The following is a 25,885-nucleotide window of genomic DNA, read 5'->3' as shown; positions in this document are numbered from 1 at the left end:
TCATCTACTCTGATTGCTAATGGACAATGAGTGGCAGCAGGAGGTCTGGTGGGTGTTTTTCAGTCATATTTTTAATTAACAGTGAGATGATCATCGCTGGAATGATAATCAAAGAGGCATCATGTGCTCTATAACATTTTGTTTTGTGGGATATGCACTTAACATGTAATATACTATCATTGGGAGGTACTGCACTCTGCAAATTCAGCAAACTGTCAAGAAGGTGACTTTTGCAGCTACCTCTCCAGAGCAGCGGTCCTTCTTTAAAGCCTGAAGCTGTCCACCAAGGTCAGCCACAGCAGGAGACAGAGATGCCACTCATCCGCCAAACCCTGGAGGAGAAGGATATTTCCATCTCAAGCTCCGACCCCCGTGACCCAGCGTGGGTCGTGAGCAGAGACGGGAGACCACAGGGCCACAGGGATCCATTCTAAACAACAGCTGCGCATCATCCAGCATGACAAAACACTTAAACAATGAACTTCTGCCCTGCAGTGGACAAGAGGAATGTGGGCTGCTTATTTGTTTCAGCTGAGATGTTTCAATTAGTTTGCAAAATGGAGGTATCAAAAGCTATATTCTTGTATATTTGTTTTCATAGCAGCATTAATAGTGTGAAAGTCATGAGAGTAAATAACATAACTGTGATTTAGGATTCAAGGACTACATCAACCCAAAGTGCGTTTTGTAAGTTTACTGTAAATAAATACAGTGCATGATAATTGAATTGTCGCCCTCTTTTGGCTAGGACGCATCTTTACATCAACAATGAACGGCTTTTCAAGGGCAACGCAAAACCACCCCCTCTTGAATTTGATTGGTTGAGATTAGGATTCTCGCGGACCCATTGGACGCAATGGAATGACGAATAGGGAAATGTACAGGAGTACTACACCGGTCAGAAACGTGGATTAAGCGTTCGTATCTTTCTGTTCTATATTCCATGTTTAGTCTGCTCTCGGTCTTAAATCTGTTTTTAGAAACAAAATTAGGTGTTCCGTCTTAATTAACAGCTTCCCCAGGGGCTCTGTGAACAGCATTTGGACCAAGAAGCTAACATTAGCTGCAATGCTAACGACTGTGGCAGACTGTCACAGCTCAGAACAGCTCAACATAACTTTAATTATTGTTCCAGTTCGAGGTTGTTTCACTGCCTTCTGCCTGAATTACATAGGTTACCGTATTACTCAGCTACTGTTATTTATGTGCAACAATGTACACATTAAACAATAACGTTGTTTGCCGTGAACTAGATTTACTTAAACGTGATTTCAGAATGTGGAGTGAAAGAACGGTAATACAGTTTTTCAGTTAAACTACGTTTCCTCGAATAGTGTTTGCCCTCACCAAAACAAGTGATTAGGGATAATGTTTGGTTCAGGAACGACAGGGAAAGCGTCTTCGACACACAGCACCTGATTTTGTGTGTTCTTGTTGGTCATTTATTTGTCTGTTCTGCCACCACTAGGTGGTGCACGAGAACTTTTTATAAGAGACCCTTACAATTACGACGTCAACATTACAGCAATGACATCTCAGCATTAATCAATCCCATGACCCGATGAAGAACAATAATACGAATTGATTACATTTGACCAAATTGAGCTAAAGATTAAAACCAAACAAATTTCCTTTGCAACATATTTGTGGGAAATCATTAATACGCTTGAATTCAAAGTTGAGAATATAGACGAATCATCATACTTAAACTTTCAGTGTCTGAAAGTAAATCCAAAATGGAACCCTGACCTAACATTCTTTTCACAAAATAGTTTCAATACTATTACAGAACAGTTATTATGACCAATAATGCCCTTTTCAGTATTTTTAGACATTTAAGCTTCTGAATTGCTTTGCTGCTGAGGAAGCTGATCATTCATAGTCTTTACTCATCTTTTGTGTGTTCATTTTTCACAGTGTTCACCGGAATCATGGCTGCCTCAGGGAAGCTGGCATCTTTCCGTCTGCCTCCCTTGCCAACCATAGGCGAGCTCATAAAGCTGTACAACCTGCGAGCAGAGAAACAGCTTTCCCAGAACTTTTTGTTGGATTTGAGGCTCACGGGTCAGTCCGCCTCACTTTTCTCTTCTTTCTTCTTTTGCTCTATCTGCAGTGCACCAATACCTGCTCGCTCCCGTTCTTTGTTACCACTTGTGCACTGAGGGCACAGTGCCGTGTTTTTTTGTCAGTGCACTTGATTGCACAGCTCCACATGGCCTTGTTCCAAGGCATTGAAACCGACAGGCTTTTCTGTATGGACGAGGTTGGGTAGATCTTCTAATGTGAATGTGTCAGTTGTTTACAGCACCTTGTAGAGCTTGTGCCTTAATATAATTATCAGTGATGCAGTGCAGGTCTGATCTGCTCTCTTGTCCTTGAACAAGGTGACTGTTAGATTAATGTACCTCATCTTCATCACACAGAGGCAGACAGGTATTGTATCATCACACGCTATTAATCTCAATTTAGATACCGAAGACTCGGATGAAGACATTGTATGTGTAGTGTGGCGTAATTTATATGATACATGAGTTGAGCTAAGTTAGTATGTAATTGACAGTGTATATGTAAAGATATTAATGAAATGCACGACTGAGTTGGTCATTCATCTCCATGTTTTTAGACAAAATAGTGCGTCAGGCGGGCAGTTTGAGGGATGCCCATGTGTGTGAGGTGGGTCCTGGTCCCGGCGGTCTCACCCGCTCCATCCTCAATGCGGGGGTGTCGGATGTGCTTGTGGTGGAGAAGGATACACGCTTCATCCCAGGTCTGAAGGTAAATTGAGCAGCCACAATGATACGGGCTTCTGCACAATGTTATCAAGGTCATTCTTTCACTCACTTTACTCAGTCACATTAAATCACTCTTAACGCCTTCACCCGTGTGGTGCATGAGACCAGTCAATCACCTGCAGAGTAACGGATCATTAGTTCGTTTTTCTGAACACCTTTCCCATTTAATGTCGCATTCATTTCCACAGCTGTTGTCTGAGGCAGCACCTGGGAGGTTGAGAGTTGTCCACGGCGACATACTCACCTACAGAATGGATCGAGGATTCCCAGACAAGGTCTTGAAGGCATGGGAGGAAGGTGAGAATATGAAATTACATTTTAAGTTACGTTTAAGTCGTTTCAGTGCTCATGTGTAGTGAACTCATGTAACTTAACAGTGTATGTGTGGCTTCACAGATCCACCAAACCTTCACATCATAGGGAATCTCCCTTTCAACGTCTCAACCCCACTTATCATCAAGTGGCTGGAGAATATAGCCAACAGGACAGGACCCTTCGTCTACGGTCGCACCCGACTCACACTCACTTTCCAGAAAGAGGTCGCAGAGGTGCGTGAACTGTTCTGTACCATCTTTCAGTTTTTAGGGTATATATTTGCTGTGCAATCACTCCTTTATGAACATTTTTTGTAATTAATGTCTTACCTTATTGTTAAGTTCAAGCATTGATTTCGTCATCCATAATCAGAATTTGGAACTAAAATAATAAATCTGGGGTATGTTTATCATTTAGACCAGTCAGATTATTCAGAGCATGATGTGTGCTTCTTCTTTTCTATTAACGACACATAAAAACACAATTAGGATGCACTTAAATACTCATTTGGTCCCAGTTTTCGGTCTTTATGTAATATATTTGCTGGACATGTTTGTTACTGCTAAAAGCATTACATGAACTCAATAATTAACCGGGTCTTACAGGATTTGCATTTCCTAATTTCTGGTCCTTGTCCTCCCCATCCAGAGGTTGACAGCCAGCACAGGCAGCAAACAGAGGAGCCGTCTGTCCATTATGGCCCAGTATCTCTGCACAGTCCGCAAATGCTTCGTCATCCCTGGACGGGCCTTCGTTCCTAAACCAGAGGTAGAATTTGACTTTGATAATGATTTTTAATATCTCTAAATTTTATATGACCATGTCCAATATAAAAGCAACGATTTCAACCTTTACTACCATTCTTGAATCAGCGGCTAGTAGACACATTATTATTTCATAGTTCTTACTCTATTGTAGGATAAGGGTGGAATCTCCTCACATATCCAAAGCTTTGCTCCATCTCTGGTCCCATGGTCCCATCACAGTGCCTCATCATGTCACCCCCATTCCTCCCTCACTCCCTTTGCTTTAAGGCTTCATTAAGACTGTGTTGAATGTTCCGTCTTTGGACCCTTTCTAGGATGTAATGATGCCTGGTGGGTATTTGAGATGTGGCACAATCACACTGCGCCTTGTAATGAGGGCCCAGTTCTTTTTTAGGACTAACATCTTTCTCTGCGTCTTTCTGCCCATGTGTGTATCAGTGGTGAAAGAAAGACATTCACTCTTATGTAACATGAGAATGCAAAGGGTTTTTTTCCTTTCCGGGGTAAGGATTTATAGCAGGACTAGGGGGCGCATTAAGAAAATATAAGTACTGCTGCAAAAACAGAAATATTGGTGTTGGCTAATAGACAGCTCTACTGAGATGGAGTTTGAGATTAGAGACAAATTCACTCTTTGGAGCTCTCTTACATCTCTGTACAAATGAGAAACCATGTTTTTCTTTTACTGAATTAAAGGAAAGGTGTTAGGTTGATGTCGGATATGGACTGTTGGTCCCTTGAAGATGTCATGGCTCTTTAGGAGACCCACTATTGGTAAATATTTAATCTCCTATGTGAAGTAAAACACAGCACAGTGAATGGGACCAGTGCTCATTGTTCATTCTCTTAGAAAAGATGGCTACCAATGATTATTTCATCAGATTCAGCTGCCTTTCTGTGCGTTTTTTTTGTGTGCATATCCCAAATGTGGCTAAATGGATTTGTGCACGTCTGTGCTGAAAAAGTGCACACGTGTGAGTGTGGCATACAGGTGGTTTATATAAACACGAACAGAGTGCACTCGCACTACAAGCGTGTTCATGCACTGCAGATGAATCAGTGCCTCCCATTTGCACACGCAGGCCAGCTATCCCCACTAAATGTTTTAATGGGCCCTTGGTCAAATTAATATCATTAGGAGAGATGATGGCTGTTTGATGAGCAGGCCTTCTGCTGCTGCTGTCCTATAAAAGATCAGAGAGCACACAGAGTATATCAACGCCATCATACTCTCTGCGTTATGCAGGAACCTTTTTACTAGTAGGTCATGTAGTGTAATTCATAACACTCTACGGCTCCGCATTGTTTATTGGTGCACACCAGAGTAATTACGCCAAATTGCATGAACAATAAAAATGTCCTGTGTGATCTATGGGACAACATCAAAGGCTGGCAGGAGGGGGGATTGAAGTTGTGACACACACGGATATAGACTTTGAAAGCAGTGGTCTGTCTGTAAAGCTGACTTATATATTGTCAGAGTGAATGAAGAGCTATAGAATATACAGTAGAATATAGTCTCAGGCGTAGATGTGAAGTTCCAATGGATACTGTCTTTGGTGATGATACTGTACACTGCTTATAGTGGCTGTAGTGACAAAGCAGAAGCAACTTATAAAAATGATGATGGCTAAATATCCCCTTTGCGTGCAGAAGTTAATTGTAATGGAGGAGTAACGCTGCCAAGGTTTGGTCTATCCCTCTCTTTCTGTCTCCCTCTCACTCTCTCTCAGTAACTGCAACATGTGCATGATTTTTCAGGGAGTCTGCGTGACTGTCTCACACCTAGCTAATAAATGGACTCAGTGATCTAATTGTTGGTATTATCTTGTTCTGCCTGAAGCTTTGGGATCACTGATTGTGTTAATGAAGAGGAATTTGTTCACATTGAAGCACAACTGGGGATTGTTCTTGTCTACTTTTGGCATGTCTTTGCCGTGCCTAAATCTGAAGCCGTCTGCTGTCAGCGAGTCAGTCATGGGTTTTAGTCAGCTGACTCTTGACTATTCGCATCTGCCCAAATTTCGACCTCTGTATCAGACCAACGTGAACCATTTCCACATTGCATACCCCATGCTTGTGCATGAGCAACGGTATCGGGCTGAAACCCACATCTTCCAACCGTTCAAGGGCCAAGGAAGTGTACCATGCCAGTACAGAGCACTCACACTCGTCAAACAAACTGCACTTTGGGGTTGAAACGTGCTTGGGCACGGTTTGGTTTACCAAGTGTGAGTGCGCTCTTAAATGCATGAAATAAAATATGCGACAGCAGGGGCTAATACACATATAGCATTTATTGGTGTGTGAAAATCATTGTGGTTGGTTTAATACTATGTAGGTGATAGGTGGTTAATTTGAACCTTGAGCTGGCCAGTGTAGGCTAATAGGATAATGAGAAGGGACATGTTGAATCCATTTTATATCAACAGCTGCTGGTGGCCATATTGACTGAGGCGGGCAGATAGGCTCTTATGCTTTCTGTGTAATCTGTCTGTCTTGTTCTTCTCGCCCCCGGACTGCACCTCTCTAGTGTCACATTGAGTGACTGAGATTGTCCTTGAAGGTTTCTGAGAGCGGTGATTGGCTGCTTTGATGGTGTTCCCTGAGGCTCTCCGCGGCCGAGGTCTGTCCTGCTGAAGATCACACCTGCCTCCATTTCCTTATTAGTCGCTCTCCCCCATTTAATTCTCACACTGACAGATTGAGATATATTGAAATTGCTTCTGTTATTCAAAGCTATACTAGCTATGTCTGAAATGACTCTTTTTAGGAAGTAATTTGAGAAACGAATCTGCTTCTCCGCTGTTGCTTTAGTCATTATACACATTTCCAATTTGTATTCTGGTCAGGGGTCAAGGAGTTTTAGAGTGCATGCTGCCATAAAGCACCTGCATCTTCAATGCAGACATTCAGCCATCCAGTTTCATCTTCAGTGCCTCTTTACATAGAAAATAGCTGATTTACAAGGGGTAACGAGTGTGTGTTGGCTTGCTCATCTCTCTTCCCCAGCCTCTCTGCTTTCTTAGCAGAATGTCATTAAAATCAACTTGTGTCCGTCACAGGCAGGTTTATAAGTCGTGCAATAGATGCTCCATCACGGGCAACCTGCTGTGTCTTCTGTGGAGCTCCTACAGAGCTAACAACGGTGTTATCATTGGCAAAAGTGAAGAGAAAAAGGAGGCATTGAGAAGGAGGACAGTGGTAGACTGAAATATTGAATGATAGGTGGCGGTGGGAAAAAAACGGTAAGAGAAAAAAACTAAGAGAAATAAAATATGGATAGTGAGGAAACTAACTAAAACCACAGTGAGATAAAATAAATAAAGGCCAGAAGAGATGGGGACCGGGTGTGTATATGGTCTTGATGTGATGTATGGACTTAAAAAAAAGCTGGGAAAAGGATGTAAAGACTCTAAAGCTTCCCCCTCACGAGTACAGAGGAGAAGACAGATTGATGACAGAGATCGATCTGAAAGGAGAGCGAAGCGTACCTCCAGCAGATGGTTGTCTGGGCCCATCGTCAGCCCGCTCTGAGTAATGGTTGTATCAGCCATCACCCACCAACTAAGTGAGCCTCACAGGAGTAGAGCCCGACAGCTGCTCCTCTTGTACACAGTTGACCAAGAGCACAGGCCAGATGAGCAGAGCCTAAATTAAATTAGTTAATGCTGCATTGAACATCCATTTCAGGGAGACACCTTTGCATTCAAAAAGGAATTATTTTATTGGCCTTGTTTCTTGGCATGGCTAAGGTGCTAGCAGCTGTTTCATGTATCAAAATAATCTTATCTTGAATGCAGAGCTTTTTCAGTGTTGAATGTGACCCACCTCAGTCCAGGGTAATGCAGTGGCAGGCTCAGTGATGGATGTCTTCTCTATGACCTGAAGTAGCCCAGTAAGAGTCCACTTACTGCTTTCTCACCTCCAATCATGCATTCTACAGGCACACAATTCATCTAGGCTTATTCCTATCTCGCAAACGGGGTCAGACGTGGTATCAAGAGTATCGGGCAAAGTTATTTCAATGACTCGTGCCTGCGCGGTAAACGCCTGAAGGCTTGGTCTCAATACATCACAGACCTAGGTTAAAGAAAAGCTAAAAATACTCCTCTCTCCTTAAACAAAATGCCGAGGTTGGCAGAGTTGACTCATGAACATCTCCAGAGATCTGTTGTTCCGCCCAACGTGAAACTGTGCCGGGTTCGCTCGGAGTCAGCGTTCAGAGTTTAGCAAATTCAGCTCAGTTTATTTGGTAAGCATCGCAAGAGAATGCTGGTATTTGAGGAATAATGCTTAAAAACCCTGGCCAATTGAGTTGGTGCAAAAAAAAGTCTCACCACAATGGGAGGCATCAATCTCTAAGCCATTAACTTGAAGGGTCATTTATTTTAAACTTCATGCACTGGGATTTCATGACTTAAAATTGAGGCTGACTTACGGTGAAGGTTGGATTTAGTGGGGGTTTTTTATGAGGTTTTGTACAGTTCATAGTAACATGATTCATGATTGTTTCAGCTAAAAAATCAAAAGTTCAACTGACAATTGCAAATGTAGGTTTGTATCAAACATGTGTGAAAGTATGCCTCTGACTTAGCTTATTATGTTTCCGTGCTCTAACTAATACACTGTATTCTTCTGTAATACAAGAATATCTACAATTATCTTTTCATTTTGAGACACACATTTTGGTGTGTCCACACACCTTTCAACCATTTAGCCCTTCACCTTGGGCTTACTGAAGCCTCCCAGCCACGTGTCCTGCCCTGTGCTCAAAGCTGAAATATTAAAGGGCCTCCTTTTGAACTGTCAGAATGCATTGTTTTCCAACAAGCGCTCCTTTGTCATCTCCATAGCTTTTATTGCCTTTCTCAGCAGTTAACTGCTCAGCCAAGGTCGTTGCTATTATTCCACAGCCTCACATGAGCACTGGGGACCAGCGTAGAGCAACAAAGGAAGGTCATTCCCCCTCAGCGTTGATGACCACATTATATGTCCAATACGAACCTTCATGAGGACACTGGCTGTCCAAAACAAAGAGCCACCCATTAAGTATTCTGACATGCCAGAGCTATTTGGGTGCTGTATTTTAAGCAATATGGTGATCGCCAATGGAGTTGTGGTGAGCGAATGGCTGGCTCGACAGTTTACATGCTCTGATCTCGCTCCTTGTGTCTGCCATGACTGGTGGAGAACATTAAGCTCTCGTGTGCAGTCCTCGCTTCACTGGCTTCAACATTTCTTTTTCTGCGGTTGATCTTTGCAAAGGGTCTTTGCTGGTCAAGAAGGTCAGTAAAGTAATCCCTATATTTGAAGTTCAAAGAGGAGCCTGATGCATGATTAACCCCTACCTCCAATTGGCAAGCGCTCACCTCACCCTCACATTTCAGATCTGTCATAGCGGCAACTCTGGGTGAAAGCCTTTGATGGAAAATGTAGGTTAAATACACAGAGGAGCAGATCTTATTAGCGTTTCCCCACGAGAGGAGTAGTTATTTGATCTGCGCTCTTGTTGCATAACCAAGAGTGGGAGAATGAGAGAGAGCCGTGAATAATCCATGTTTGTTTCAGGAAAGCACATTCTCACCCCAGCTGTAATGAGAGCCCAGATTCACTTTGAAAGTACATAAAACGTAAACGAGCACTCCATCTGAAGTGTAGGCTATAGTATATGACAAATCCATTAAAGTTGGAGAGCATTTCAAACGATCTCTGTTTAAGACCTGAGAGATCTTCAGTCAGCAAGTTGTGCAAACTTGTTTTGGCATGATCATAGTCATTTTATTAAAACACATTTCAAGGATGGGATCTGTGTCTCAAAATGTAATGGATATTCTTTCCTGTTAATGCGTTTGGATGTGTCCAGTTTTCTTAGTTTCATGGGTTAAAGGAAAAGTTCGGAATTTTGGACATAGGTCCTCATTTCCAACTTACCCGAGGTGATATAGGTCGGTGGAGACCGTTTTCAGCACAATTGGTCCAGTCCTTATATTTGCACAAGTCACCGTTGCTAACTGGTGTTGAGCTAGCGCACGTCAACGGTAACATCCAGCCTGTCACTAAAAACAGCTTTAACTGCTCCGCAGAACACCCGAGACAAATGTATTATAACGTCGGACTATCGATGTACATGTCAGTGTTGGTAGAATCATTTTAGAAATTAAACCAACCTTGCATTTTCAATGATAAAACATTTTGAGGGACTAGTTTCTCAGCAGCAGCGGAATTTTACTTTGCGTGTTAGTAGTAGTGCGTAAAAACGAAACCTAATCGCCCTACAGTCGTGACAGCTAGTACTCGTAGCAGCGTTAAAAACATTTTTTTAATTATTCTACCAACACTGACATGTACATCGATAGTCCTACGTTATAATACATTTGTCTCGGGTGTTCTGCGGAGCAGTTAAAGCTGTTTTTAGTGACAGGCTGGATGTTACCGTTGACGTGCGCTAGCTCAACACCAGTTAGCAACGGTGACTTGGGCAACTATAAGGACTGGACCAATTGTGCTGAAAACGGTCTCCACCGACCTATATCACCTCGGGTAAGTTGGAAATGAGGACCTATGTCCAAAATTCCGAACTTTTCCTTTAAAGCCTAACCAATATAGGAATCTTAAGGCCAATGCTGATGTTTGAGAGTTTAAAATCTCTGAATAACAATATCTCAGCCTAAATGCATGTTTTATATAAACATACCGTTTTGATCTGAATCACTTAAATTGAGTGGGACATTTAACAGTTGAAAAATAAACTTTTATTGTCATCATAATTTAATCTGACATTTATTTTCTCAATTTATCACATGGAAAATGTCAGGATAGAGAGAAAAATACCCATCGGTTTCTTTAAGCTCAAAGCGATGTCATCAAAGTGCTTATTTTTTTCAGCTTGAGGCCAAAGACATTAAATCTATAATCACTTAAAAGAAAAGCAGCATATCCTCACAATTAAATAGCTAGAAAGAATGATTGATTAGCATTTGTCTTATTGCAGATCAGAGTCATTCTTATTTTGTGGTTGTCTTTAATGATTCTCAGCAGCTGCTCTGTCATGACTGGGTGTATCAGATACACTGAGCAACTGAGATGACCTCCCAGGAGCTATTATTGTACTCATCTAGTAGCTTGTGCCATCATCTCAGTGAGGAATGATTGGCAGAGGCTGGTTGTGGTATTAAAGGAAGAACTCCTTCTTCAAAACCCATTCCCACATAGTAATGTTTTATGGATACACATTTTTAGTTGGACTGATATTGCTGTAAGCTTGGGTGCATATGAACAGCCTGTCTGCTCCACTCAGCACAGCCTGTACTATCCAACAATCTGTAGATTTGGCAGGAAGATGAACACCAGCTCCATCATCATCACCCCGACACATAAAAGCACACAAGAGCCACACTCCATGTTGCTTTCACAAAATAGTTTTATTGGTAAAAAATAGAACTACTTGCACAAGCACATTGAGACAACTGTATCAGAACTTGTGAACTGTTAATCATCACAAATATGCTCTGGCAAAGTAAGAAGTGCTAAAGCATCCACAAAAATAAGCTGCAGTTATCAAAATGATAAATCAATATCTTGGTACAGTATATGCAGGAGTCGTAACACTTTAGAATTTTTGGACCTAGTCACTTTGCACTCTGGCCATTTATAAGCGATGAAATTGCGTGCTGATGATCAAGCTGCACAGCCACAAAAAGAGAAACCTCTAGCTCCTATTTTCTTGTTGATCATCGGACAGAAATCGGTCCTTTTTTTTTCTCCAGAAGCGCCACCAGTGTTATGTATTAGTACTGGTCCAGGGAGCTAGGAATGCTCAGCTGTTTTAAACAAACTGCTGTCAAATAAAGTAAGTAAAAGTGCATTGAGTAGTCTTCTTATAAAGAAGATGAACATGATATTGTATTTTGTATTGAAACAATCAGAGGGAATCCTGATCCCTTAGTGAAAGCAAACACTTTAAAAGCCTAGGTACTTGGGTACAGCTGTCACAGACCTCCAGTGAACCAGAATTCATGAAACTAATATGTTAAAAAATAATTTAGAAAATGTTTTTTTCAATGGAACGCTCATCCCGGTGAAGTCTGGCTGTGCTTTGGGACATGAGGAATAAAGAGGATTTAAAATAACCCTTGGAAGCTGCACTGGACTGTACACAAGCATCTAGTTGACTTGAGACTTAGTCTGGCAGAACAAATCACAAATCCATAAAACATTTGCTGATGTATAATTCACGTACAAACAACGCAATAAAAAAATAAACGGAAAGAAACTCCAGATAGTATTAAAATGTGTCATCATGAAACAATTTGGCACATTCTCAAAACACATAATGTGTCGGTATTAGTTGATGACATGGCACATTCTTCTTTGTTTATTGCATTGGTTATGGTGCCTGGGCAGTGAGTTATTGTCAGGATGCCAGTTCTATCTGTGCTGGGCAAGATGGCTAAGTCAGGGTGGGGTAGAAACCTGGCCCCTAGAAGGCCGCCAGAGCCAGCAGTGGTGCCCACAGAGATGCCCGTGGCGTGCCGGCAGCAGCCTGCAGGGGGCGAGCTGGGCTTAGCCATCTGCTCTGCCCCAGGAGGCTGCATGTTTATGAGAGAGGAGGAGAGAATGTGCAGTTCTATACATCACCGCCAATGCCTGTCTCAAGCATAAAAACATCATGTATCCCTCCCTCGGTAAAGAGGAGACACATGCTGGAACATTACTATCTGAAAGCGTGACAGTGCTACTGACATATGAGTAGGTGGGAGCTTTGTTTACATGCGTGTTGGGGGTGCATGCCTTACACATTCATCAGATTTCTCTTGTCAGCGATCACATTCACATATCATGGATGTGGCACAAACAGGACAGAGGGAGTGAGGGGGGAAAAGAGAGTGACAGATAGGAGAAAGAGGAGTGGTGGCATAGTCAAGTGGGTGCAATTTAAGACACCGAGACCTTCTGCAGGTGCAGACTGGTAGCATATGCGCACTGCTGACGCACTTGGAAAACAAGTCACATATGGAGAATGACTCAAAGCTTTTTTTAAGCTGCCTGCCACACAGCTACCCAGTCGACCACGACTCAAGGAGCTTCTCCTTTTCTGCCTCGTCTTTTGCCCCCCCTGCCATTGCACCATTAAACACCCGTTGATCTCTGCGAGACTGCTAGAGATACCGTAGCAGCGGGCAGCAAAGCAGAGCCTTTTTTTCCCCAAAACCTCTGACCATGCAACAGGCTAATAAAGGGGATTAGTGTTAGTAGTTCGAGCAAAGGCTCTGATTAAAGCTCCTGGAGCCATGCCGAGAGAAATAAAGATGCGCCCTTGAACAACTTCAAATCACTGACTGACATGCCACATACCCCCAGACAATGCAGATATTTGAATGACGAATTCTGTTTCCATGGCAGTGCGGAGGAGGATGACAGGAGTGAAAAGCACATGCAAAGAGCCAGCGTGTCTTGGTGTTTACTGTGGACATAAACACACACGAGTGTGGTGTGCTTGTCTGAGGGCATGCAGGAATAGGGAGGTGGATTAGGATGGGTAGCTGCTACTCACAGGCAGTATGTTTTTGTTTTGATGGAAATATATATATATATATGTAGTCCACTCTGTGTAAGGATTGAGAATCTCTCGCTATCAATTTCTCTCCCCCTCTCTCATATTTTCACCTGCGGAGAGAGAAGCAGGCAAACGTTTGTCTACATTTTCTGTTTGAAATCCGGCCCAGCAGCCCACATCTACTCCTCCTGACAGTCCTCTTTGAACAGTTACATCGGGGTAATGTTTCTACAGCTTTTCAGGCACAGGCATTTTGTGGCTATGTCTCAGTCTTCTACCAGGCATGCCGCTGTATTAATACACAGACAGGCTCCATACAGCATGCTTTAGAGGCAAAATATCAACATCGTTCTAGTAGCTAACAAAAATATGACTATTTTTCAATCAATTCCTCGTAGGATTCTAGTGGATACGTATACGGAAATCTACAATGGCTTGCCATGAAAAGGTTTCTCAGGCATTATATCGCCTATTTTGTCAATTGAGAGGGTACCAGACGATTGTAAATAGCAGCTAAATGATTGCTCTTTTCTTTCAAATTCAAACCTTTGGCGAAGGAAAAAAATAATATACAGAAGGCTTCCTTATTTGCTTAATCCATTCCACAGGGAATTCTCTCTCTCTCTGCGATTTACTGATGAAGGATGTCTGCATTTGGTTAGCGGCTTCCTCCGATGCTGCAGCACCTTATCCTGGCTCCTTACACATTCACACTGTTTGTTCCAAGGCGCTGCTTTGGGAATACCTCCACTGCTTGTGCTTGCAAAACAGAAAACGGGAGAAGTGCAAGATAGAGGAGAAGGGAAAATGAATTCAAAGTTGTTGCCCTCCTCTTTCATTTTTTCTCCACCTCCATCTGGAGTGGAGCCTAGTGTGTAGCATGAGCCGCGATGGTTCCCCCTCAGGCTCCTCTCCCTTTAGCCGTAGCGTACAGAGCGCTGCTTTATTACACATAGTCCTGCAGGCTGTAGCCAGTCTTATTGTCTAATGGAGAGAGAGAGCAGTACTGGTGCTGTAGCTCCTGCTGCTGGAGCAGCTGTTGCTGCTGCTGCTGCTGGAGCAGCAATTTGTCAGGGGGAGGAAGAAGGACCAGGTCCTGGGGGCCATGCCTCTTCCCCGAGCAGGACATACAGAAGATGGATCCCCCCACGAAGAGGAATCCTGCTGAAACAAAGGCCACGTACACAGCACCCCCAGGCTCAAATTTATTGCTCTCGGGCACACTGGAGTCCAGGAAGTTGGTGATGACCTCGTTGGTAAACCAGGAAGCAGGCACCAGACAGAGAAAGCCTGCAGCAACGAAGCAGCCGCCGCTGGCGATCGCAGCGTGCCGCTTGGAACGCCGTCCGCCTCCCCAGCGTGTGCATTTTAGTCCCAGGGACGCAAGGCAGAGGCCCATGGCAGCCATCACGCAGCAGAGCACCATCGTGGTGCGGGCAGTCTGCAGGTATGCAGGTAGTGAAAGCACCGAATACTTAAGAGTGCAACTGAACATGCCTGTGCTGTACCATGTGCAGTCCATCCACAGACCCTGCATCTGGGAGATCGCTGTTATGATGTTGGAGCCCACGTCTGCGCTGACCTTCCAGTTGGGCAGCAGAGTGGCCACCATAGCACCCATGATGCCCAGCAGCGCGAGAACAAATCCAAATATCTGCATGCCCGTGGATGCCATGCTCCTTTTTTCAAGTTGATGCCGCCTCAGCCCTCGTCCTCGCCAGGCAGCATGCACCCAGCGCCAGCTAGGCTCGTCGACCCCACTGCCCAGCCGCCTCTCTCCCCTCCCTTAGTGGTCTACCAGCTGCCAGTCAAATCTCCAGCTCCTCCGCTCCTCAGCTGCGGCTCCAATGGACTGGAGGAGAGAGACTGAAATTAGAAATTAAACTGAGTGGGTCCCCTCGTGCTCCCTCCTTCTTTCTCCCCCTCATTCACCCAACACAAGCGCAGACTTTTCTGGCTGGAAACAAAGGGCATCACGAAGCACACCAGCGATAAGAGCTGGCTCTGGCTGACTTTACAGTAGGTAAGCAAAACACTCAGGTTTGTGGTTGCATTTTCTATATGTGCTGCCTTCTCCTTTTCCTTACCAGAGCCTCATAGAGCTGTTATTGGAGAGGGAAAGATGAGTTTGTGGTATTTGCAATGCTCAATAGCTATGTGGACTTAAAGCTGCAGTGCCCTCACCCTCATACGTATATTCTACCACTTTAATGCCACTGGTGTTTACCTTCTAAACTGAGCCTACGTTTTTAACACTTACGCAACGTTAGCTTCAGGTAACAATGCCAGTTCATTTTTTGTCAGCCTCTAGAATTAAACTTCGTGATGGTACAATTTCTTTTTTTTAATTACATTTTTGTCGGACTTCTCCGGCGCACTGTGGTCTCCGTCGGCTTAATGTCGTTCCAGTTTTGATGAAATAATCTCAATCTAAATGTTTGCTTTTGTTTTCTGGTCCAAGGAGTAAAAACAAAAGCTGTGTTGAAATAATCCCTTACCCCGGCTGGTGCAGAGCTGGCGCGTCACGGTGTTCGCAGTGATTCCTGTGAGCTCGTACAGTCACACATTGGGAGGCAGGAGGCTGATGTGCGGGCGATGACAATCCAACCCGATCACGGGTCCATTCAAGCCAGCCATGTTCTTAGCAACAGTGTATGAGAGGGCATCCCTGCTCCGTCGACCACACAGGCTTGGCCGGAGCCTGGGAGAAATAACCGTAGCGCTCCCTCTCTCTATCTGTCGCGCAACCCCCCCCCCCCCCCCCCCCCCTCTCTCGCTCTCTCTCTCTCTCTCTCTCTCTCTCTCTCTCTCTCTCTCTCTCCCCCCTCTCCCCCCCCCCCCCCCTCCCCCCTCGCCGGTTGTGTGTGCTTTTTTTTTGTTGTAAATCCGTCTGTCCAGAAACGGCTACTTTCAATAATCCCTAGATTTTCTGTGAACTGTTTTCATCATACCAACTCCCCCCTGATAATAATTAGATAGAATACATTTATGTAACTAATTTCAGATTTTTATTTATTGGGAAAATGTACTTTTTTACACATTTATTTAGTTAGATTATTATTTCTGTGTATTATATTGTTTATTATGATTTATTTTATATAAAATAAATGTAATTACAAAATGTGTTTTTTTGACATGGCATGTCAAAAAACTGTATGTTTGAATGTATGTTTAAAAACAAATAAGTACATAAAGAATATTCACAATAGACAAAACTCTAAAATAAGTGAATAGCTTTCCCATAGAATAATGTGTAAACAATTATTGGTCATACTATGAATTACATTTCATCAGATTGGTGTCTGTTGCTTGAACAGGTGGCTGTGAAGAGCAGCATTATTTGTTTCATATAATCCATTTAGTAAGGCTCAGTTATTTGAATGCAACACTACTGTTGTCAAAAGATAAGAAACGGCTAAGATGCAAACATTTCTAGACATAGCCCCACTACACAAACGGAAAGGGAAATCTAATTAAGACAGAAGTAAAAGCCTGCTATCTTTAGGGCCACATGAGCTGGTCGGAAATGTGTTCTACAATGCTTTGTTTGTTCATGTGTTGTTCCAAAGGAGCACGTCTACCCCACCATGCCAAAAGTGACCCTCCCTGGGGCGTCATCTTCACGAGGCATCAGTCAGTAGGAGCCTAAAAACTCACAGCTGCTACCCCGTCTTCCCTCCTATCTGTAGAGGACATACTACAAGGGAGGGAGTGGCTAGGGCGGCCTTGATTCATGAATGACAAAGAGGACAAAATGACAAAATGAGGGGATGGGGTGGGGGTGAATTGTACAGGACTAATAGACCTGATATCCTTGGAAACGCAGACGCGTGTTGCTATTATTTTTGCTGCATGGGCAAATCAGCAAAAACAGCCAGCTGTGGGAAATGATTGTGCCTACCCCTCCACTTACAGTGTAACGACCGGGCTTGGACCACAGTCATGTGTAGCCATTACGTGAAGGCAGTTTGGTAGCAATTGATTTGTTCTGCTATTGATCTGTTTGTTTAATATAACCCAGTGCTCTCTCCATTCATTGTTTTCCCTGTAAACTACCCCTAAGAGACCCTCTCTTAAAATGAGATCTGGTCAGTGTGCCGGGACGGTGCACACCACATTACCTCCAGTGTGATGTTAGTGTTGACCTTCAGCACCATATTCTCTGGGCACCTTGCAGCAGGAAGGGAAATATTCCAGTTCTCCACGCACTACAGTATGGCGTGTGGGACCTGTCTCCTTGTAACCGATGAGATCCTAAGTGCTGATGCTGGTGTTGTTGCTGTGGGGAATAAGATAAATAAATAAATAGATTATAGAGGGAGTGGATAAAAGGAGAGAAAACTATGGAAGGAGGGAAGAGCAAAAGGCAGTTAACATACGCCCGGTGAGTGCAAATGTATGATGCTGTGATGTGTGAAGATATTGCGGTCTATTATGAGCGTGGTCCCCTTTATTTTATCACCTCACAGCAGACCTCTCTAGCCTGTTCGCAGCATAGCTCCGAGACACAGCCGGACCAGCTACGCTCCCTTTTGCCCACGCGAGGGGCTTTTATCGTTCAATTTGCATTTTCCTCTTTTATGTCCTCCCTTGCGTAATTGGTTTTCCGTGCTCATCGTCTTGCAAAGGCGGCCTGTTCACAGCAGAGATGCAAGGTGTCGTGCGATAGCTGTGATGTCGCTGTCAATGCAATCTTGTTGTGGAGCGGGGCCTGTGTCCAGTTTCACCGTAGATAATACATGTGAACCTGTCCGAGACAAAACACTTGTGACATGTTGCAAAATTACTGGCATGGCTCGATCTCTTCAGCTTACTCCATTAAGGCTTGGACTCCCAAGTGAACTGTGGCCTTCATGTGTTTTTAAATATCTCATCAAAAGTATTTTCCCATGATCTTCCTGTTTACTGTTCCGCTGGTCCAGTAAATTTCACATTTTTGTGGCAAAGTTCAAGCTTTTCTATGACGTAGGCGTCTCTCCATGGAGCTGATTTTAAGACTAGAATGTCCTGTGTGCATGCCATTGGTGATTTCATGGGATGTACGCTGGGCTGCCTTCACAGGAAGCCAAGGTCCTTCCTCCCAAAGCCCTCCAGCAACATCAGCCTAGTATATTCAGCGGCATTGACTGCTGCCTTCTCCTCTCCGAGAGGCTGTCTCCCTCCACTGATGTAATGGAGGTTGTCTTCTCAAGGTATTGTCATGATTAATGCAGCTCTTCCCCCTTTGCAGGATGTGTGAGCTTTTCTCTCTTGTATTCTCTGGCTGTATATAGCTTTCTTCCAGCCCCCTGCTCTTTCTCAGAACCTGCCATTATGTAAGCACAAGTGGTGGCGGTTCAGGTAGCTAGCACAGTGGTGTGCCCAGGGGCCCTGCCATCTCGTCTTGGTTATGCTTAGAGGGATATGAAAAATTACTGCTCACACACCATTGGGTGAGAACTCAACGAGAAAGAGACATCAGAGGTGGAAAATGGGGAACGAGGATCTGAAGAATCACAGGGCAACGCTGGAGTAATAATACCCTGCCGAGCTTTGGGAAGGTCAAACACATGGAATATAACTCAGAAATAATATAGATGTGGGACTTTTGTACTTAAATGGGTCAGAAAAGGTCTTCAGTTGCAGACAAAAGCAGACGTGTGTCTTTTAGATGGAGATCTCTCATGTTTTCCCATTTTGACTCTACCAGGAGAATCAGCAGTATAAGACCTTATTTGTACAGTGTTGATTTATCAGATTTTTTAGTCCGCCATACTTAAGGGGGGAAGCAGATTCAAAGTCAATTTAAATGTTTAAAGTCTTTGATAAAGCTCCAATCAAATTAGCCGGATTAAGAGAGTCAGAGCAAGAATTTTCATGAGCTTGAGTATTGATCCGTACATAACAATCTAATTTCGAGGCCAAAGTAGTGGTAATGATTCACTCGTTTTCCCCTGCTACATACGACAGTTGAGCTTTTCCAGTCTCTGTCTGCTTTGTATGTCTGATCCTTCCTGCCACCTGTGTAGGCGGGGGAGGTGAGGAGAACCTGATCGAGGGAGAGATACTCAGGTTGTCACATGGGGTCAATATATCAGTCTGCTAGCCCAGTTCAGGATCACACACAGCAGATAGTATTTTAGGGGTTTTGCACGAGAGGGATGGGGGTTTGAATGCATGTTTCATAGCACCTCAATGGAGAACCCAGGTGACGGTGCGTGATTTAAGATGGAGTTTCCTTGCATGTTGAGGTTATTAGGGGAAGGATTAATGGCAGGGAGCAGGATATATTCCGGTGGAGGTTCCTAGTGAAGCCGTGTAGCAAGGCCATACATAAATCATAGCAGCAAAGTGACTTGGACAAGATGATGGCTGAAATGCTGCTGCCTGTATAGTCCCAATATCGAATTTTCCCTTTGCTCCTCTCTTAAATCATGAAGTGTAGAATAGAAATGGCCCAATTATTCCAGCAGAGAGTGAAATTAAAGACATTCCTTTTTATTGCTTCCCTCTAACAGATGGTGCTCTGATCTGGCGTCGCCAAAGCCCAGAGAGAAGCATTTTTGCAATCCAGGTGTCAAATCTACCAGAATCCTCACATGTTGATGTGACAGGCGGGGAGATTGATTCTCATAATACACACGTCCGTTCTTAACCAAACGATGCAGCCACAGCTCTCAATGCCCTTGACAACACCTGCCATATGGCCTTTGTATTTAAAACGCGTCATGTATGAAGTAAAAGATGTAGTGAATAAATAATAGATTTATCACAAAGAAGCCAAGGCCATTACTGACACTTCAAATAATCCATGACATTAGTGTTCAATGTAAGACTGTGTTAAACATGACAAAAATCAACACAAGCATTACTCAACGGCTGTTCAGTACATGCACTTTCAGCTTCACCTCGTAACGATATTCCTTTCTTCCTCCGTGTCGAACCATGAAATGCTGGACCCGGGAGTTTGAATCTTTTTCTGCGCTATTATGGCACAGCCTTCAGGGCTGTTGCCGCTGCTGTCCTATTAAACGCCACTGCGGCAGGAAGCTCAGAAGCACGGGGATCTATAGATCTGATAAGAGATAGTGCGGCGGAATACAAGTGCTTCAGAGCGCTACCTCAGTTGTTCACAGAAAAGGGGAATCTAAACAGCTCATTAGAAATCCTTTGCGCGTCTTCAGACCACTTTAGTTTTCCTTCCCCTAATTATCGACGCCAACCCCTCCCCAGGAAAGCAGAAAGCAGCTGAGAGTGAGTCACACGAGCCAGAAATACAACGTTAAAGGGTGCATGAGGAGCTCCGCAGGGCAGTTGAGCTGAATTAGATGCCCTTTTATTTTACTTCTGTACATGTGTTTGTATGACTAAGAGTGGGAAATAAGTCTGAGGTTATGTGTTTTTTTGCACGTTTGAGTTGTCCTTAAATATTAGGTTAACCTGCTATGTAGCATTCCCATTCCTGCACCGGCATTTACAACTTTTATTCTGCTCTCCTTTACTTACCCGCACATGTACTGTATGCAACATCTGTCTTATTGTATACCTTCTCAGCTTTCATCAAAACTGACCCTAGTCCACTTCAGATCTCAAATTATTTTCCGTTCAGATGAAACCTGAGCTACTTATATAGATGTTTATTTTTTCTTGAGTCTTTCTTGAAAAGTGCTCAAAGCCTATTAGTATCATTAAGACTCTTACTGCTCAGTACATGTCTCACAGTGCCCCCTCACTAGGGAAGTAAGGCTATCGCCTTCTATGGAAAGACAGACAGGCGACTGCTCCACTCTGCTGCCCACTGTCTAGAGCAGAGGAGCCCACAGTGGAGGGACCCCCTATCACAAATCATATAAGATTGTGTTGCTTATTAAACCGATCAATAATAATGTGTAGTGCAGCTTATAGTGCCAGGTATAACAGTATTTTGTAATGATGTATGTTTACAATGCTAAGCCGTTAAAATAATAATTGTCGAGAGATTCATATATTTACAGAACATTTTTTATTTCTTTATTGGCATTTCTACATGAAAATTTCACCTCATAACATTAAATAATAAATAGGAAGATTTATATTTGCTTATTATAGGTTTTATTCGTGTGAATGTATTTTTGGACATATTTAAATTTTTGGAAGAAATACAGCTTGGGATCCAATCATTTCGGGGACCCCCTGCAGGAACTCTGCGGACCCCCTGTTGAAGACCTCTGGTCTAGAGTATCTCTCTGATTGTGCAGTAGCCATTTAAAATATAATTTGCAGGACTGAATGTCATTGTCTGAAACACCCTTGAAAGATGGTGGAGTCGTTTGCAGACACAGAGATCCACTCGTTGAGATTGAATGTATTTTTTGGTTCTCTTCATCTAAACAAAGAAAGATATACTCTCTCTCACTAAAGCAGCACATGCAATAGATTGAAGAAAGAATGTGTGGATGTATATGTGCTGTATATGTGCTTGAAAGTCAAGTGATCCGAGAGCAGGAGTTAGGCTCTGCTGAGTCTGGCACGATTTCTTTTAACAGTGTGTCATGTCAGCTTAGGGCTGACACAGGAAGGATCAGGAGCCAGCAGCTCATGAGGAACGGGAGCTAAGGTCACCACCAGCACCACCACCACCACCACAGGTCCTCTGCTGTAGTTCAGTGATTCCCAACCAGGGGAACCTGGACCCCAATGGGTACATCAGTAGTTTCAGGGAGGTAGTACTTTAGATTAGCATGTATTCTTGCCATAATAGGATGTAAAACAGGTATATGATAATAAGTCATAATACCTGTGTCCAGTGAGTCACTGTCAAGCAGGACTTGAGCTCTGTGGCTGCCTAATGTACCCATCGCTCAATCCATATATGTTCATGCTCTATTGGTTTCACCCATAGTGGAAATGGAGTCGGATAGACAAAGACAGTGGGATGAGGATAGGAGCGCTACAGTGAGTCAGGCTCGTAGGTATTGAGTAACTCGGTGGTGATCCAGGGCCGTGAGGAGAGAGAGACGGGTAGAAAGAGAGAGGCTCGGTTTCTATGGTCCATCGCACAGGTGTTACTGTGGCAACTGGAACCGGCTCGCCAGCCAGCCATGCTGCGTCATCTTATTTTCTGCCTTTCCTCTTTACTTTTATGTCAGTGTATTGATCCCTCCTCTCTCTCTCTCTCTCTCTCTCTCTGTCCAGCTTTGTGTCTCCCTTGTCTTTTGTCAGGCAACCTTTCTCTCCGGCATTTTTCAACACACTTTGCATTCCCCTCTCGCCTCACACCTACCTGCTCGCTCTCGTCACTTTCTTCTGCAAAGTAGTTTTAAGGTCTCTGTTGCTCTTTCTGTGTGTGTGTGTGTGTGTGTGTGTGTGTGTGTGTGTGTGTGTGTGTGTGTGTGTGTGTGTGTGTGTGTGTGTGTGTGTGTGTGTGTGTGTGTGTGTGTGTGTGTGTGTGTTTGTAGGTGGACGTGGGAGTAGTTCACTTCACCCCTCTGATTCAGCCCCAGATCCAGCAGCCCTTCAAGATGGTGGAGAAAGTCGTCAGGAACGTTTTCCAGTTCCGCAGGAAGCACTGCTATAGAGGAGTAGAGTAAGCACAGTTATACAACTCCATGTAGCTCTCACAGCATCCGTCCTCTCTTTCCCCCTCTCTTTTACTTTTTAATCTAGTCTCATCCTCATCTATCATTCTCTCTCTACATTTTTCATTGCCTGTTTTCAAACAGCTGCGTCTTCATGTCATCATTAATTAGAATGGTTTTTGATTTACTTTTCTTTGTCAAGCACACACCACTCCGACAAATAAAGTCGCTACTTTTTGAGGCTTTCTGTAAACCAAAGTCTGTAAATGGGAGCATGCTCAGAGCTCTATTCAGAAGCACTAGTGACAAAGCCCACACGCCCACATGCATGTGCATGCTGCCCATCGCCCCCGTGCCTGTTAGGGAAGTGAATGTAGGCCCAGATAATAAAAGAACCCTGGTTGTGTTGAAAGAGAGCAGCAATTATGAGTCATTGAGGTGGCATAGGAAGACGAGGCAGCATATTTTATGTAACTACAATGGGTTGGCGGCAATGGCACCAAATTGGAGAGGAGGCACCAGCAGTGAAGCGCCTAAAAAGCATCTGTACTGCAGAGTGTGTGCAATTGATTATTGCTCACCAACCAGCAGAGAAAGAACACACAAGAACAGGGAAATGTCTTTAAAAAATACAGGATTTTCTATGTTGAATATGTCTGGGAAGCTTTTCGTGGTCAGAGCCAGCAAAAATAAGTAAAAAATTGAATTTTAGCCTTAAATTATAGCCCATCTTGGAGAATGGAGAATTTTGTGTCTGCGTGAGTTTTGTGTCAGTGTCTACAGTCCTTGACTATGGAGCCTGGCAATGGAACAAATTAACAATTCATGAGCAGCTCCAGCCTTTTGTGTGATTTCAATTAACTTCACAGATTTGAAATAACCGCTGAGGGACAATTTCTTTCAGCTTGAACTTTATAACAGCATTAAAGTTGCATGATCATTAAGATATCAAAGTGACCTGAGTGAAGGGATTTATACCATCATTTCTTCATCTGTTCTCCCCCTTAGAAAGTTGTTTCCTGAGGCGTGTCGTCTTGAGCTGACACAGCAGATGATGCAGAAAGCAGACGTGGACCCCACTCTACGCCCTACAGAACTCACCATACCCCAGTTCAGGGCCTTAGTGGAGGCCTATGCACATGTCTGCAGCCATGAACCCAGTTTCCTCAGCTACGAGTTCAGAGAAGAGCTCAGACTGAAGCACCTCGCCAGGAAAAGAAATAAACCAATGGACACATTAATGGACAAGCCAACCGGCACAACACCAAGTCCTCAATGACCCTGCTAAATGAATAAAAAAAAGTACAGAAACCAAGAGAAGCTCACATAGCCTTGCACAGAGAGACAACAGACTGCTCTTAGCCTTGACATTTCCACCTGGCATAGGCATGCATTTTTAAAACATTTCACCCTGCACCCAGGGAGAAATAGGTAACGTGGTATACATTTAAAAAAAACTGGGATAGAGACATGAACCACAAGGCACTGAAAGATTAATTGTGGGTTTGATCAGTTATTGTCGCAGAATGGGACAATTCAAAGCAGAGTCGTGTGTATTGAGGAGAATAAAGAAATCATGCTTGTTGCCCAGAGTAGCGCTTAAAGAGTAAGTATCTCCTTATGTCTCAGTTCTTACTTCAAATCCAACTCGCATAACACCTTGTCCTGTGGGACCTGAAAGAACCATCAGTGTTTTTCAGGGTGATTTAGAGAATGGGAACAACATGGCGGCACCATATCCAGGCCATTTCCCTTCTACTGCTTAGTCACTTGGGAGAAAGAGTTTAAAGGGAGGAAGAAAGTGGTTAGAATTTTTCACCTCCAAGACGACTCTATATGTGTGTGTGTGTGTGTGTGTGTGTGTGTGTGTGTGTGTGTGTGTGTGTGTGTGTGTGTGTGTGTGTGTGTGTGTGTGTGTGTGTGTGTGTGTGTGTGTGTGTGTGTGTGTGTGTGTGTGTGTGTGTGTGTGTTATTAATATATATATTAATCGAACTAATTTCCTTTTCAGAATTACATCATGAATGTTAGTGGAGGCACTGATGTCATGCACATTTGTTACATTCTTTCATACATTCTTGTACAGACTACAGCATTTATGACATTTATGACATTAAATGGATCCAACCACAACGTTGTTATTTAAAGCTTTATGTCTATAAAGTGCTGTTCCAAGTTTTAAATATTCCTCTTTGATCGCTAGAACAGATTATCAGCAACAGAACATGGCAGGGCTGTTGCCTGCCAGCGTGGCAGATGGCAGGCTAAGGTTGACTTACCCAAGGGAGAATTCAGTTTTGATGATCGGTGAGTGTTAATCTCCAGCCACAATCAGGATTTCATCAGATCGACATGGCAGATAGGTATGCAGGACTGTTTGGCAGGTACCATGTGTTACCAAGAGAGCCCTGTGACCCTAAATAAACACAATGTGGTTTTTTAATATAATAAACTTTTATTTTGGAAGATGATGGCATGTGTGGGAAGAGATTGGAGGGTGAGAAATGGCGTCACACATGAGGGGGAAAGTAATTATGGTTGTGCCTATATGGTAGCCCACAATTTGCAAAACTCTTACAAGATGGTTAAGGTTAGGCATTGATTATGTTCTGAGTAAATAGAGGACATTTTGAAAAGTTAGCCGCAAACAACAAAAAAAACTAACTTACCATGTAGTGGGAAAATGCATCTCTTCCTGCTCTCCTAGTGGGGTGATGCACCACTAGCCCTTTCCCTCTTTCACCTATGCCCCTGTTTAGAGACATTCATTTGGAGTACATTGTCTGGCATTCGTCTCTATCAGTTTCGGATTGTCTGACACTCGTCTCCATTAGTGAGACCCTGAGTTGTGAAAACCTTGGGCTCCCAATTTATGTTGTTATCAGAGAGAATTATGATCTGGGCCACACATCGTAAGA

At 43.6% G+C, this 25,885-nt stretch overlaps 2 protein-coding genes across 3 annotated transcripts; one reads left to right on the top strand and one right to left on the bottom strand.

Moving 5' to 3' along the window:
• The first annotated feature begins 868 nt into the window (after positions 1 to 868).
• tfb1m (transcription factor B1, mitochondrial) lies at positions 869 to 24,949 on the top strand. The gene is made up of 8 exons (XM_084013719.1): positions 869 to 917; positions 1,918 to 2,064; positions 2,624 to 2,775; positions 2,981 to 3,089; positions 3,189 to 3,340; positions 3,756 to 3,875; positions 22,850 to 22,977; positions 23,978 to 24,949. The coding sequence occupies exons 2-8, from the start codon at positions 1,932 to 1,934 to the stop codon at positions 24,246 to 24,248; spliced, it is 1,065 nt and encodes a 354-aa protein (XP_083869845.1). The 5' UTR covers positions 869 to 917; positions 1,918 to 1,931; the 3' UTR covers positions 24,249 to 24,949.
• LOC311016170 (claudin-20) lies at positions 11,280 to 16,127 on the bottom strand. 2 transcript variants are annotated; one of them, XM_084013720.1, is made up of 2 exons: positions 15,932 to 16,127; positions 11,280 to 15,299 (listed from the first exon to the last, which is right to left on the bottom strand). In XM_084013720.1, exon 2 carries the CDS (start codon positions 15,106 to 15,108, stop codon positions 14,380 to 14,382), a length of 729 nt encoding a protein of 242 aa, XP_083869846.1. In that variant the 5' UTR covers positions 15,109 to 15,299; positions 15,932 to 16,127; the 3' UTR covers positions 11,280 to 14,379. The 2 variants fall into 2 exon arrangements, with proteins under 2 accessions (XP_083869846.1, XP_083869847.1); XM_084013721.1 differs by having other exon boundaries at positions 11,280 to 15,285.
• Positions 24,950 to 25,885: the final 936 nt, after the last annotated feature.

Source organism: Eutrigla gurnardus (assembly GCF_963514095.1).
Source record: "Eutrigla gurnardus genome assembly, chromosome: 7".
NCBI lineage: Eukaryota > Metazoa > Chordata > Actinopteri > Perciformes > Triglidae > Eutrigla > Eutrigla gurnardus.
This window is presented reverse-complemented; position numbering and strand designations above follow the sequence as displayed.

Coding starts and splice junctions, on each gene's coding strand:
- tfb1m (XM_084013719.1), top strand. CDS start 1,932: ATGGCTGCCTCAGGGAAGCTGGCATCTTTCCGTCTGCCTCCCTTGCCA. Junction 2,776..2,980: donor GCTTCATCCCAGGTCTGAAG/GTAAATTGAGCA, acceptor TCATTTCCACAG/CTGTTGTCTGAGGCAGCACC. Junction 22,978..23,977: donor CACTGCTATAGAGGAGTAGA/GTAAGCACAGTT, acceptor TCTCCCCCTTAG/AAAGTTGTTTCCTGAGGCGT.
- LOC311016170 (XM_084013720.1), bottom strand. CDS start 15,108: ATGGCATCCACGGGCATGCAGATATTTGGATTTGTTCTCGCGCTGCTG.